General features: G+C 30.9%; 1 protein-coding gene across 2 annotated transcripts in view; it reads right to left on the bottom strand.

Moving 5' to 3' along the window:
• Nucleotides 1–16,745, bottom strand: part of LOC145256897 (telomere repeats-binding bouquet formation protein 1-like) — a 199,075-nt gene that overhangs the window by 16,668 nt on the left and 165,662 nt on the right. For both annotated transcript variants that reach the window (XM_080115613.1, XM_080115615.1), the window contains exons 14-15: nt 15,852–15,947; nt 6,295–6,536 (exon numbers count right to left, since the gene is read on the bottom strand). In XM_080115613.1, coding sequence (XP_079971739.1) covers nt 6,295–6,536; nt 15,852–15,947 — 338 coding nt within the window. The remainder of the gene's footprint in view (nt 1–6,294; nt 6,537–15,851; nt 15,948–16,745) is intronic.

Genomic DNA, 16,745 nt, shown 5'->3' with positions numbered 1-16,745 from the left:
TTGAGTTATCTCTCCATGGTGTGTTCAACAAATTCCATAATGGCTGACTGACTTCAACGCGCTCTCATAAGAACGTGTTTTTCCGCTGTAAAAAAAACCTACTCGATCAAATTGAATGAAATTTTTTTCAGAGATCTTCAGTCCAAAACGGATACGTACAATATAAACTTTTTCGATATTTTCATTTTTTAATGTCTTGATTAAACTGTACAAGTACCGTTTATTTATTTTACCTAAACAAACCATTTTAGATCTATAGATTGTACCTTGTAAACAGTTTAAGTAGATATTATGCGGATGAAATATTCATTTCCAGTTCCAATATTTTATGCCATCTTCCAGAGTTTGAACATCACACTAGACAATTGTTTTTCTTTTCTTTTTTTGTTATTTTGGCTATAACTGATATAGCCCATTATGAACCTTGGTTATTGTTCATATTATTTTTTTGCAATTTAAAGTTATTTTTTTTATTTTGCATTTGAACAGACATACAGATGAGAAAGTTTGAAAAATCTGAGACTGACAACTAGTTATATATATATGTGTGTGTGTGTGTGTATATTACGTACTAATTTAGAATAAGCTTGTTTATATTATGTGTGTTATAATATATAACACTTTTATTAAAGTACTCATTCAACCAAAATAGAAAACTTCTTGAGAATGAAAAAAGTAAAACTGACCTGAATTATCAATTTTATATAATCTTAAGCTACGAATATTACTCACATCTACATGTTTTTTTTTCTTTTCTTTGGCATATTACTCTCTGATTTAACTTAGATCATTATAAGGATACTTTCCAATCTATGAAGAGAAATCTCCTATCAAATTTACAGCTATATATTGGGTTTTAAAATAACAACCCAGGCCTTGTGAGTCAAGAGACAACTAGCAACAAGACAGTGAAAAAAAAAAAAAAAAAAAAAAAAAAAAAAAAGGAACATTTAAAAGTCATATTTGATATGTCATTGAACAATTGCCAGTTGATTGACAGGAAACCTCTGTTATGACAAAATCACTCCAGTTCCTTTTTTCTTCTTAAACATTGTTTATATAATTGTATATATTAATGTTGGGACAATTAATTGGAATCGGGAATCAAAAAACATCACATGCTTTGGGAGTATCAGAAAAATCTGTCTATTTTCCGATTCCAAAATTATTCTTTTAATTTTTTCTTGTAGCAGAAAAAAAAAAAAAAAAAAAAAAAAAAAAATGAATCAAAACAAATTTGTTTATTTATTAGAAGTTGTTCATTTACAACATTCCACACAGATTTAATATAGAGCTACAGTTTAATTCATTTTTTTGTTGGTACATTACTTTCTAAAACTTGTCTGTGCATTTCTGTAACATTAAACTCATGTTTGACATGCGATGGGCTTTGTTAACTATTTTTGTTAACTATTTTGTTCCTAAACTGTTTTATTATTTTGTATACCAATTGTCAATTCTTTTTAATCGCTTATGAAAATTTCAAATGGCATTAACGACGACCAAATGCAAATGAGATTTATTTTAAACTAGCGGGGGGGGGGGGGGTGAGGGGGGGGTACCCGGCGTTGCCCGGATGTTTGCAGGTGTGTGTGGCTTTGGGTAAATCAAAACTCCGGGACATGAGGTGGCTAAAATAAAAAAAAAATGTTTTGGTAGGTGAGTATGAGGATCGAACCCGAACCCGAACCCTTGAGGCGAAGTTGGAAATTAAAGTGGGAAAAAAAAAAAAGTGCGATGTTAACCATTGGGCCACCGCGCAATACTAAGGGAAACACGTTAGAATTTATTTAATTACTTAAATTTGGCACGTTTTAATGACTTAATGAGGTCAACTTTGACTGCGGGATAGTATTTCATTTACTGCGGGAATGCTTTTTTTATTTTTATTTTCCCAAGATGTTGTGGGGGGGGGGGACCAGCTCCACTTGTCCAAATTGAATAGCAATTGTTTGATATAAGGAAAATATATCCACATTGATCAAAGCTGATTGCTTTCGGATATTTCCGGCGATCGCCACCGGAAAAATACCGCCAGAATTAGTGTCGCTTTTATTATAGGAAAAAGCCTAATTCACATGCGGCGAGCGACAAATGTTGAATATTTATCTTCCCGAAGTCAAGCAAATTAAATAGACAGGCGAGCTCCGTTGTTAACTCAGAGATATTATGATATATATGTGATATAAAAAGTTTTAAGTTGCAAACCGACCGACCGCTTCTCTAAAAAAAGCCTTTCTTGGACATACATAAAAAGCGAACATACATAGACACATTTTCACTTTTATATATATATACTAGCAAGGGGTACCCGGCATTGCCCGGGTGTTTGGAGGTGTTTGTGTGGAAACTCCGAGGGGGGGGGGTTAAAAAAAAAAAAAAAAAAGTAAGTATGAGGATCGAACCCAAACCCTTGAGGCAAAGTTGTAAATTAAAGTGTGAAAAAATAAAAACGTGCGACGTTAACCATTGCCCCACCGCGACATGCTAACGGAAACACGTTTTAATTTATTTAATTACTTGAATTTAGCAGGTGCCCGTTTTAATGAGTTAATGAGGTCAAGTTTGACTGCGGGATTTCATTTACTGCTGAACGCTTTTTTTTCCCCCCAAGATGTTATAGGAAAAAGACTAACCCACATGAGGCGAGCGACAAATGTTGAATATTTATCTTCCCGAAATTGAGCAAATTAAATAGACAGGTGAGCTTCGTTGTTAACTGTGAGATATTACGACTTATATGTGATATAAAAAGTTTTAAAAAGTTGTGAAGCGAGCGACCACTTCTCTGAAAAAAGCCTTTTGTAGACACACAGAAAAAGCAAACACACATACATACATACATATATTTTCGCTTTTATATTTATAGATAAAAAAAAAAATTTTTTTAAAAATAGTCTTATCTCACAATTTTCAATCAATTACAAAAACATTAGATAAAAATATTTAGAAAGATCTACTCTTGTAATATATGTCATCTTCCAAGTGTATTTTTACATTGTGCAAAATATATATGAACATTACATGGGTGGGGGTACAATCATTTGAACATTTTTAAAAACATGAATTTTATTAAATGTTGTGAAATTGTAAAAGAATTGTAATCGGTACTTGTATCAAAATCGAGAATTTAGAACAGAATCAGTAATTGTATCGAAATCATGAAAAATTTTCGTTGGTTGTTTTTGTTTTACGGCATATCAACCTTTTTCAGATTATTTAATGCCAAATCCAGTGATTTTGAGGAACGATTTTTTAATGGAGTATATTTGTTTTTTTTAAGTCGGATTCTATTTAACCCATAGTTGGAACCCTAACAGGTACTACCACTCCGGGTCAGAGTGGACCTGCGAGCAATGGCAATTTAAGGGTGGCTCCACTCCCCAAGGCCCGCAAGGTGGGGCTTCACCATCGGATATAGTTTTAGGTCATATCCAGGACCGTTGTATAAAGGATTCTTTTTAAATTTTTTTATAAAGGCCATGTTTTTAAGATATGAAAGTATGGTGTGGGGATTGTTTTTATCGAATAACTCTTTAATATTGTTTTCTTTGTAGAATCGATTTCTTACTGTTACAAAATCAGTACATTCAATTAATATGTATTTGATTGTGAATGGTGTTTGACAAGGTATACAGATGGGTTGGCTTTCTTTTTTTAGGAGATATGAGTGGGTTAAGTGGGTATGGCCTATTTTTATTCTTGTTAGTTTGACTTCTTTTCTGTTTAATTTCGTATTTTGTTCTTGTTTTTTTTATTTTTGGCATAATTTCGTGAAGTTTATTGTTAGGGTGTTCATTCCAGGTGGTTTGCCATTTCTCTGTTGTATATGCGTTGATACATCTTTTTAGGTCTATGTATGGAATTTTAAAATTTGCATCGATTGGGAGATTTAAGACGTTTTTTGCTGCAGAATCTGCGTATTCATTACCTTTAATACCGGAATGGCTCGGTATCCAGCAGAAAACGATTTTTTTACTGTTTAGTTCAGTTAATTTTTGGAGTAATTTTGCGATTAGAGGGTTGTCCATCTTTTTATTTTTAATCGCTTTTAGAGTAGATTGGGTTGAAAGGATTATAAATTTGTTTTTTTTTTGTTATTGGAGGCGAGTTTGAGAGCTAGGATTAGAGCATGTATTTCAGCAGTGAAGATTGGGGTTTCTTTTGGGAGGTTTGATTGTTTTTTGATTGATTTATTGAGTATTGCTGCACTGGCTGTTGCGTTATTTTGTTTAGACCCATCTGTATAGATGTGTGTGTGGTCTGGATACTTTGATTTTATCGAGATCATCATGATAAGTTATTGGATGAGTATGTTTCTTTTCATATTTACTTAAACTTAGGTCGATGTTAGGGGATACGATTTTCCAGGGAGGGGTTTTGAGTAGGACAGTTTCGTGAATTTTAGTTATGGGTAGACTTGCTTCTTTGGAAATTGATTTTATTCTAAGTCCAAAGGTTTTGATTGCATTTTCTTTTTAGTCGAAAAGGTGTTTACGGTTTGGATTTAAAGTGCTATTGTGTGCTGGGTTTGTGGAGTTGGCTGTAAGTTTTGTGTAGTATTTTAGACCAAGGTTTTGATTTCTGAGCATTGGAGGAGTTTCATGTGCTTCTGCATACAGGCTTTCTACAGGGGAGGTTGGAAATGCTCCTAGTGCTAGTCTTAGTCTGGAGTGGCATATTGTGTTGTTTTTAGATATGACTTTCTGGTGGATTGATATATGAAGCTACCATAATCTATTTTTGATCTAATTAATGCTCTATATAGTTTGAGTAGTGTATTCTTGTCAGCTCCCCAATCTGTATGGGCAATGACTCGTGGGAGTTGTAATGCTTTATTACATTTGGTTTTGATGTGATTGATGTGTGGAATGAAATTTAGTTTTTTGTCAAAAATGATTCCCAGGTGCTTGTGTTCGTTTACGAATGGAATTTTTTCGCCTCCAATCTGTAAGGTTAGGTCAGGGTGGAGTTTGCGTTGGTTTGGAGAATTTGAAACCATTTTTCGTTGCCCATTTATTAATTTTATTTATGTTATGTTGTAGTTTTCTTTCAATAGTGTGAGTGTATTTAGATCTGTAGCTGATTGAGCAGTCATCTACATATAAGGAGCTATGTATATCAGGAGAGAGTTCTTTTATAATGTTATTGATTTTTATGTTAAAGATAGTTGTTGATAATATGCTGCCTTCGGGCACTCCTTCTGGATTTTGTGGGTCTGATAAAGTCAAGTCTATGCGAACTTGGAAAGATCTGTCTGTTAGGAAGTTTTTTATGAATTCAGGTAGTCTGCCTCTTAGTCCAATGTTGTGGAGATCTTTTATGATACCGTGTTTCCAGGTAGTTTCATATGCTTTTTCAAGATCAAAAAAAAAAAAAACAGATGTTACGTGTTCCTTATTGATAAAAGCTTCTGATATAATTTTCAAGGTTAGTGATGTGGTCTATACATCCTCGATTTTTTATGAACACAAATTAAATTTTAAAAAAGATTAAAATAAAACAAAAAAATGCATTTTAAAAAGCAAGATAAAATGATATTTAAAATATAAAACTAGCAACAACTTTAATGATTAATGAAAACTTACAAAACAAAAACAGAAACAGCTGATTTAAATCTTAATTCAGTTCAGATTAAAAAAAAAGATACAAAAGAAAAATTTATTTAAATTATGCTAAAAACTTTAAGGAAAAATATGAATAACAACAAGGACTGATGACCTGAGTGTTCAGAGTCCAAATCCAATTAGGTTCATAGCACCACTTTCACTAATGGATGTAAGTTTCCAATCTTAGAATTAAGAAAACCACTTCCAATAAGTGAATCAAGCTGGTCAAAAAGTTGTACCATTCCGATTCATAAAAAGCGTTATTGCTTGGTTTGAATGAACTCAAAATGAAAAAATGATAAAATGAACCTGCACAAACCATGTAAGGTGAAATGCATTGAGCATTCCTCTGCAACTGACCATTAGTGAATTTGTTGCCTATCAACAGTATAAGACTAAGCAATATCCAATTAGAATCAAGTGGTGTTCATTGTTGACCTGAATAATGAATCATGACTTTGCAGCGAAGTGAAACTATTGATGTTTATTTGACTACAATAAAGAATTTCTGAAATCTCGTACCTGAATGATTCCTGGCAAGTCTCTAGGCTAAATTGAATAAACTTTTACAAGCAAATTCTAGTGATGACTTGTTAATTAATGCAATATTGGATGGGGGTTTGGCCCATACTTAATGATTCTATCTCAGAACGTAACTTTTTTCCAAATAAAATAAAACCCTTACTTGTTCATCAGAAGAAATACACTCAAAGACATCCAAATTCTCTTTGCATTTTGACTCTCCTTTAATTGAAATGCATAGTTTCTCTTTTTTTGTATTTTTCTTTACTGTTTTTCGGATCCATTCTCTTTCAATTTTCCTGATAAGACGGTGATAAATGCAAACATTTGGATTAGACTCAATAATGTTGTTGTAATTGCGACTGTTTAGCAACAATCTCCCATTTATACTTGGTGGAGCTCCGCCTGCAAATAAATAAACTAACTTTAAAAAATTGTGTATTGTTATGTCAAAAAAAAACAAAAAACAATGTGCAATTAACAGATACATTATTTAACCATAAGTTAGACACAAGGTCAGGTGTGGTCTTGTGAAGCCAACACGCTAGGATAAGTGCACTCTAGCTTACAAAAATACTTTAGCAGCCCTGGTGGCATTTCTAAGTTGGGTTGCACCAGCCAATTAGCAATAAACAAACTCGTTTCTCATAGAAAAGAACAAGCAGTTCAACAGTGGCTTTGTTGCAGTTAGACTAAAGTAAATTGTATTATATTAGTATTAAGATTAACTTCAAATGCTCTGTGTAAAAAGGGGAAAAAAAGGACAATTTATTATTAAAGGTTTAAACAAAAATAACCTTTTTTTTTTTTTAAATTTGAATGATATAAGCCATTAAGGTAGAAAAAGTGAAAAACAAATGCTTAATTTTGTTACATAGTCTAAAGTCTTAATTAAACAAGAATGTTGGCACTAATTAAACTCAGAGGGAACCTGCAGTTATCTCAAATAGAAGCCGGCTTTGTGTCCAGTCAGATCAGTCTCAAAATCAGAAAACAATCAGGCTAAATGCTCTCCAGTTTGTAAGCACTGCACTTTAATTTCAACCTTAAAAAATTAACATTTTTTTTAATGTGCTAGGAATGCGGTAAAATGGAAATCTCCTAATATAAGAACACCTAAAGGTTTTAAACTGTTTCTGACTTTTAGTATGTACCTTATTTTGTTAAGGTCGTCAAACTGTCACTATTGCTGCCCTAAGAATGTGAAGTATATATATATATATATATATATATATATATATATATATATATATATATCATCATGTGCTGTCCTTCGTGTCCGAAGACGACTTCCTATGAACCATCATTCTCCACATATATATACATATTGTTGAGATGATTAACCAGAATCGGTAAAAATTGATACTTTTGGAGGTATCAGAATCGGAAAAATTTCTGCTTATTTTTTTATGCCAAATAACAATTCTTTTGTCTTTTTGATTTAATTTTGTTTAAAACAAAATCATTCACTGTTGATAGTAATGATAAAATTTCCATATATAATATTTGGATTGCAGAATTTCTCCTCTGCACCAAAGTACCTGCAACAACAAATGCCACATACAAATTTATTATGTCTATACTATTAGCGACTATCTTATGTAACTTTAGACTGAAGTTTTAGACACATTTAGTTGTTATTATAAAATCCTACATTTCATCCTAGGAGCAACACCATCACAATCGCATCCATCTTTAGAGGAAGTAGTTCCTATTTTTCCCTCTAAATATCAAGTCCTCTTACCACCCCAAGTCAACACCGGGAAGAAATATACACATTGTGCTTGCACCTATAGTGAAGTATATATCATCATGTGCTGTCCTTCGTGTCCGAAGACGACTTCCTGTGAACCATCATTCTCCACATATATATACATATATATTAGTGTTGAGATGATTAACTAGAATCAGTAAAAATTCACTATATATATTGTGCTTGCACCTTTCGTAAATGCATCATAAACTTATAGCCATAACATCATCTTTCCCTTTTCCAATTCAAAAATAATAAAGTCTCCCCAGAATAATTCTGTTCATTCTGATTTGCTGAGCCTTGACTATTCCTATATTCCAGATTAATGATATTCGCATGCTAAACAAACATTAATGCACCATTCAAATACAGTGTCACAAGGATACCTACTTTTGCCCTCTGAGTAAATTGTTGTGTTCATTTTCTTACATTATATGGTGTCAACAATATCACCTCCAGTTTTTATTTCCTTTCTCTCTCTCTGTATATATATTCTTTCTTGCTATCTCTTTCTCACTTTTTACAATTCTTTGTCAAAGAAAAAAAAAGAAAACATTTCACAGCGATGCAAACATTAACCGCTTATAAACAGGCAATTAAATACTAATAACCTTAATTACCGTAGGTACACAAGTAAAATACTTTATATACATAACGTTTTCTGTCTTTGTTTGCACGTCGAAAACACTTAAAAAAAATATGTAAAGACAGCAATGGTTTGGAAATGAAAACGTACAAAATACCGACATGACACTACCCCCCTCCCCCTTAAAAAACTGCCCTATAAAAACCCATGTTTTCCTTTGCTTTTTTTTTGGAATTTATTATTCTGGTAGACAATTAGATTTTTTGGTAATTATGCATAAAACCAGATCCTTTCTTCTAAACACACTAGCAGGTTTGTTAATTGAGGTATGGAAGCACAAAATGGATACAATACTTTCCCTATTCTTAAAAACTGCTTACTTATATATTTGGCCAAAATATTAAGATATTTTTTGTTAATATATTTTTTCAAACATAGTTACGTTTTTTTGTGTTTTTTTTTTTAACATGTTTGAAATATTCACATTATAAAATTGTTAAACTATTTTTATAGTTAACTATATTTTATGTCTATTTTTTTTTTCATTGCCCTTATAATAAAAATATATAAAAATACGTAAAAAATTTTTATCAATTGATTTTTTTATTTTTAATAGCATATCTTTACAAATAACTGTTTATTTAAGTTAATGTTATATATTTTGTCAAACTGTTCAGATATTTTAAAAATATATTTATTTATAGAAATATGAAAAGAAAACAATTGTGTCACATTTTTTACAGTTTTAGCAGTTTCAAAAAGGTAAATGTGCAACAGAAAATAGTTTAAGTTTTAAAATGTGAATATTTGATATATGTTCAAATAATATACGTACAAATCTAGTAAATGATATTGACAAGACATTTTTTAAATTGGCGATGATTGTATTGGATTGTGCATGTTTAAATAAAGTATATTTAAATACAGTACATTAAAAAAAATGTAACTATATTTGAAAAAACAAAAAAACGTAAATATGTTTGAAAAATTATAATTTTATGCTTATAAATATTTATATAAATATTTAATAATTAATTATTTTATATAAGTAAGCAGTTTTGAAAAACAGCAGGAGTATTGTATCCATTTTCTGCTTCCATACCTTAATTGACAAACCTGCCGGCATGTTTGAAAGTTAGGGTCTGGTTTTATGTACAATTAACGATTTTTTAAATCGATTACCTACGCTACAGTTTTAATGTAAATTTCATTACATAGGGAAACAATTATTTGTTATATACTTGTGTTTTCACCAATTTTGAATTCTGTGGAGTATTTTATTTAATTTTCTTTTCTGGACTGATTCTTGAGAATATGCACATGTTAATTTTTTTTTTTAAGGGAAGGGGGGTAAATGTATTACATCCACCTCTAAAATTTCCTTTAGAATGATGACTGAGGTTTTTGACTATCCTGATTAAGAAAATCTCATTCAATTTTTGCGGAGAGAAGTATTTATAGAGATATAAAGACCTGTATTATACACTGTAATTCACTAGCTGTCAGGTTTGTATGCATGCGCAATAAATAAATCTACTTCTCTCCTACCGACACTGCCATACCCAATTTTTTTTTTTTTTTTTAGCATTTGCAGGTGGGTATACTGACAAGAATTATCACGATTAAATTTGGAGGAATTATATTTTAACCCCCACCCCCCTAAAATGGAGTTGTCTACCCTGAAAGCCGTTCTTTATCTGGGGGATGTTGGGGGGGGGGGTCTATTCTGAATGCTGTTCTTAACATGGGGAGGTTGGGATGTCTATTCCAAACGCTGTCTTAACATGACAATACTCAAAGTGAAAAATGTCGTAATTGTTTTGTTTTACATGTTAAAAAAGATTACATAAAACTGGAATTTAATTTAATACTATTGGTGGAAAGTTGAAAAGAAGAGGAAGACTTGAACAACAAACGGAAACAGTTATGACTGCTATCACTGATTTTCATCATTCTAAAAAGTCCATATAAAGTGAGAATCCCTATCTTCTAAAATTTCTGTTTGTACTTTCCATTATTATTCTAAATGGACCATTTTTTATAATTTTATTAATTCATACTGACTGATGCATTCCCTTAATTGCTTTTTAAAATTCAAACAGTACTTGCATATTATCGCCCCAAACCAGCACTAATCGCCAGTGAAAGCCAGATTATTTGATTTCAGCTACCAGTGTCCAGCAACTGTTCAGGGACAGCAATGGCCACCGACAACAATCATAGTTTACATTTTGTGAGTGGGGGGGGGGCAGGCTTCCATTGGGCAACACTGGTTAAAGGGTCCTGCTAGTTATAAATATTTATCGATTTTAAACTTCCAATAAAACTAAAATCTATAGATTATTCTCTCACACGTGTATTTTTAGGTTTGAGAAAATATCAATTAACATGTATTGTTAATTATGCATTGCTACAATATACATGAAAAATAACGACATTATAGTCAAATATTGAGTTATTTATAAAGAATCAGAATCGGTAATTGTATTGGAATCAGGAAAAAAAATATTTAAATTATCTCATCACGAATAATTCATAATTTAGCATGTTTATACTATTTCATCACCCCACTCTACCATATATAGATATATGGACACATGCAAAAATAGATGTATACGTGTGTGTGCGTGTATATATATTTGTATGTAGAGGGGGGGGTCATGAAATGATATAAACATGTTTAAATAAACTAAAAAAAAAACTATAAAATTGCAAATGAAAATATATCTTTGATATTAATTCCTCAACATTGTACATATATTATGTTATATCTCATAAATATAGCTATGGGCAAATCTAGATATAAAAATCCAGAAAAGCATTAGAATAGGTACTAATAGCTCTGATCCAATCAGAATGAACGGGGATTAACAAATTCAGCAGGGATGAATATGGGGATGGGAGTATGTTTTGTAACTATTCTGTACTTTCACCTAACAAAAAGATATTGTGAAACTCAATTTAGCTTGAAAATACTGTTTAAAAAAATAGCATAGTAACATAAATGCATAAGCACAAAAAATAACAAAATCATACAACACTCGGTTGTCAGCAAGGAGATTTAAGTGGTATTTTCAAATTAAATTGAAGTTTCATCCTATCTTTTTTATTAAACTGTTAGGCGAGAGTACAGAATAGTTATAAAACATTCTCCCCTCCCCGTGTTAAGAATGTGTTTTTTTTTTAAATAATAATGTTATTGTTTCAGCAAAATGCATAAGTACCTTATTTTTAAGTTCTTTTTTTATTAAGGAAAATAATATAAAAATATAATCTCCTTGTTGACAACTGAATGTTGCTTGTTTTTGTGTTGCGATTTAAATAAACACGACTCAAACTGTTTGATGTTTATTTTTTAAGGAAAAATCATGTTTTGCAAAACTCTTTTTGGTTAATTATTTTTAATTTTGTAAAGATTAAAAACTTATAAATATTTTAAAGATTTTTATTCAGAAAAACAATATAAACATATCTCATTGTTGACTGCGTGTTGTTTGCTTTTGTGTTGTGTTTTAAATAAACACGGTTATTTTTAATTCTTTTAAAAGTTAAATAATTTTTTTCTTTTAATGTTTTCAATTTTATTCAAAGAAAAAATATCTTCATTTAATGAATTAATTTTAAATATATATAAAAAAAAAACTGACTATAACAAGGACATGCTAATTGGATGCTGAATCAGCCACATGCCAAATCAGCTATGCTGGATTGGCTAAGCCAAATCAGTTACGCTGAAAAGACCAAACCCCTCAAACATACATCTTGGAAATAAAAGTAAAAAAACAGGTGTAGGGGTTGTATATGGTTTAATCCACCTTACAGTGTGGATATCCAAAATAACTTACCAAAAACATTTTACTAAATTCTAAACAGAACTTCCCAAAAGTAAGCTCATAAATAAAAATACAGTAATATCATTCTCAACATCTGTTATCCTAGCGAAAACTATAAGTTCTAATAATGTTAAAATAAATATGGTAATTAAGAAAAATGAACAAGTTATTGGCCAGGACATTGAAAATTAGTCTCTCTGTAACTGTAGAAACAATAATGGATGGTAAATTCCTTATTCTGACATTGTATACAAATGTGATAGTGAAAGTAATAGAACTAGAATATATATATAAGGACCATAGCATGCCAGTTCAAGGATAGATACTACAAGCTTTTAGCATCTTTTAAAAAAAATTAAGGAAGTAAATATGCAACTGACATCTTTAGCTAAATGGGTAATGGGACTAAGTAGAAATAATAGAGTACAAATTAAAATGGTTAATATTGGGAAATGCAAGAAAATATACACCAATAAAAGTGGGTGTTGCAATCTATATATCATCGAGTCATCGCATACAGTAGTATCTACTGAAAAATTATTAAATAGAAGACAATAACTAGTTCAATATTGTTTGCATGGAAATAAGTATTTACTATCTTGACTAAAACCTGACTAGATAAATTGAATCATAATAAAATTTGAATTGAATAGTTTCAGTAAAAAAAAAAATTTTAAATAAAGGAAATAGCTGAAATGACAAGTAGGAACTCATAGTTATGCAAGTATAATGTAGAAATGAATGAAATGTAGCTTATCAATGATTAGATAATTTAACATAGACTGAATCAACAAATATAAACTTAGTCATAATGTATGTCAAAACACATTATAACTAAGAAACATGAGGAAATGATATATATGTGTGTGTACGCAAAAAAATATTTATATATATGTGTGTGTGTTTGTGTGTGTGTGTATACATGTTGTTTCGAAATTGCTGATTTTAAACCAGTTCCACAAAGGGATCACCATTCTGCATCACTTGTTAATGGCAGTGGTGCAGGTAAACAGAATCCTATCTTTTGCTCACTTGCTCAGTGCATTAGGACTGTTTGTCACTCCTGCTCTACATGCTCGCATTGGAACCACTACTTTGCAATCTAAGAAATTCAGAGACAAATTTGGTTCCACATGGAATTGTTTTGCCCGATGGTGTACAAGCCAGAGTTTCAATGTTTTCCAATGTGTCATGCTTTGGCTACATCAAGATGATGACAGAGGTGTTGACACATTACAAAATGATTACATTGGCCAAAATTAACTGCAACAAGTCAATCGGCCTGTGGTTAGGTGCTTATAGCAGTGACACCACCCTTATGGCTCATTTCTGTTGGACAGATGTCCTCATTAGAATCCTTGGCATGCAGTTCAGACTACACTTTCAATTCAAGAGGAATTGGTTGGAGGTGTAGTCACAGATCAAAGTGTTACTTAACACTTGGTTTCAAAGCAAATTACTTATAGAGATGTATATCAGTTATCTCTTTCCTCTCATCCTTTACTGACTGGCCATACTTCCAATATCTGTGAAGAACCTAAAAGTTCTCTAATGGCTTCTATCCTCACTTCTCTGGGAAAGGGGTAGGCTCTTGGTTCACAAACAGGCTGTATTCAATGTCTATATTAGTGAGGCTTGGCGATGCCCAAAGAGATTGGCTTTCCAGAGTTAAACTTTGACAAAGGAATCTGTGGTCAAGTGATCTTTTCTAGAATTTCTAGAAAGGAAGACAGCTGACAATTTGTTTATTTCACACTTTAGGTGGTTGGAGAAGAAGGTCCATTATGAATTGAATTGGGCACCAGGTACGAATCATCTTAAAAATTTGGAGTTCTCTCTGACTTGGCGATTGATCAAGAACACCTTACCACTCAATACCATACAACAGATCTGGAATGGAGAATTATCCTAAGTGTCCATGCTGCAACATGCTTGAAAAAGAAACACCTAATCATTTCTTTCAATGCTGCAAACTTCAATGATTCTGATATTGAATATCCTCTGCCTCTAAACATATTCTATATAATTGGCAGCATGGAATAGGGAAAAATAAAATGGTGTTTCTTACTGACAAATGATAGTATGGACGTCACATCTGATAGATTATTAATTGGTTGAATCTTCTGGTGATCAGGATTTGATCACATTTTTAAGCACCAGCTGAAGGTCAACATCAGATGTAATAGAAAAAATTACATTCCTCGGTTTGATATAAATAACAAGAATATGTGTACAAAATGGAGTTGAGTATGAATACATGTTCTCTACCTGAGAATAGTCCATGCGATTCCTGATCCTATCGGACCCCACCCCTTTGGGTAAGTTTAGCATGTAAGCTAATTAAGTGAAAAAATTAACAGTGAAGAGTCTATTATTAAGGAAAAGTTGAGAGAATCTTACTACCCAAATTTTTTATTTTTGTTCTTTCCTCACTCTCCATCTAATTCTAATAAAATCTTTTTATATACATATATTTATGAAAAATAAAATTTCTAATAAGTTTGAAATTATCTTAAATAGGACGACCCTGGAGAGGAAATGTGATATTGCAGTGGCTGAGATAATTCTAGTTAAGAGTAAAGTAGACATCATTATCACTGGAGACCAAGAATAACCAACAACACCCTTAATGGCTTTTTGTTAATTTGTTTTAAATGTAATTTGTCTTAATATTTTATGCAAATCATTTAAAATGTAATATGTGTTCTCTCCATTACAATGATATCAGTTTAAAGTTAAAGTTTAAACTGGATGTTTTTATGTAAATTATCAGCCTTAAATATGAAATACTAAGAAAGATTTTAAAATGCTATCATTAAGATAATTAAATCACTTGAATATCATCAAAACCATTGCACGTAACATAAATATGTAAATAAAGAATATTTAGTGGTTTCAGGGTGTTTGGAGATTGCTATATATCTAGTATTTCAAAATATCATTCTAATGAAATACAGAATAGACACAAAACATTTGCAGTTATTCATTTAGATGAAAACTGGGTTCAAGAATTGTTATTTGCAAGACAACTTAAAACTATAGGCTAAGACTGCACTGTATCTGGTAGCAAATAAATAAAATAAAAATAAGTGATCAACTTCACAAATAAAATAATATTATCAAAGTAGTAAATAAAATGAAGGGACAATAAAGCTTGCATGTGTATATGGAAAAAGCAAACACTAGTAATTTATCTGGAAACCAAGGAGATACCAGCCTGAAAAAGGTTCGAAAACTGCTGTAGAGGGGTGCAAGTCAAATTGTGTGAAAACGATAAAACTGCAATTATCTCATTTTGATCATTGAAATTTTAAAATGAAAAAAAATAAAAATAAAAAATGTTGTTGGCAGTTTTAAAAAAGCAAATAAGGGATCCATATAAATTCAAATGTGAGGATAGAAACATTGTATATGTGAAATTATTTTTACGATATCATTTCTAGAAAAAAGAAAATCTTTTAACAAAGATTTCTGAATTTATCTTTTTATAGTGATAAAACAAAATATGGAAATTATGAAAATGCAGTAAGAGAAGCTTGAGTACTTGCCAGGACAAACACAAGTCATCTTTTTTGCACGGGAAACTGCAATTCGCTCTTTAAGGGATGTACAGGGTGTTGTATCAGACACACTGCATTGCTCATCTGATAACAAAGACAATATAACTCGATCATTTAAACATAATACAATGGCACTTTTCAGTGATATATACAATCCTCTATAAAAAATTCTTGTTTAATTTGAGATTTATTGTTTATGAAAACGAATCAGTGCATCATAATTTTACTGTAAAAACACTTGGCCTAAAATACTAAAATAGTAGAGAAAAACACAAAAGTATCTATCACTTTAGAATAGGATTTTAGTTTTATACAAAGAGCAAAGTTGTTTGTATTACAGACAGTTTATCTCAGAACGAGACTAAATGTAGATTTGGATTTGTCTTCAATCTGATGTGTCTTTATTGATGTCAGAAGTTCTTGAATTTTTTTAAAATCACTATTCAAAATTAAAAGTCCATAAAATAATATTACAAATACTTCACCATTTTAGCTTTTTCTTGCCAATTTAATATTTTATGTTATTAGTAGACTGAACAACAACCTTTTCAGTAAAAAGTAAAACAAAGAGATTGTTTTTTAGGTCAAATCATTGTACAGATTTGATATCCTTTTAAAAAAAAAAAAAAAAAAAAAAAAAAAAAAAGGACCTTTTTTGTTTCTTTATTTAAAAAAAAAAGACTATTTTATATCATTTGCATCTCTACTAATAAACAATTTATGTAGATTAAAAATGAAATATTTTTATTTGCATTGATAATGTTTGCTTTCAGTTTCAATATTTTGTGCCATCTTTCAAGGTTCAAATCTCATACTAAACTATCAGTTTTTTTTATTTTTGCTATAATAGCATTCCAGTTATTTTCTAGGTAATATTGACCA

The sequence above is a fragment of the Euprymna scolopes genome, chromosome 3 (assembly GCF_053919585.1).
Source record: "Euprymna scolopes isolate OS-2025 chromosome 3, ASM5391958v1, whole genome shotgun sequence".
Lineage (NCBI taxonomy): Eukaryota > Metazoa > Mollusca > Cephalopoda > Sepiida > Sepiolidae > Euprymna > Euprymna scolopes.
Note: the sequence above shows the minus strand (reverse complement) of the source record. Positions and strands in the feature narration are given on the sequence as shown.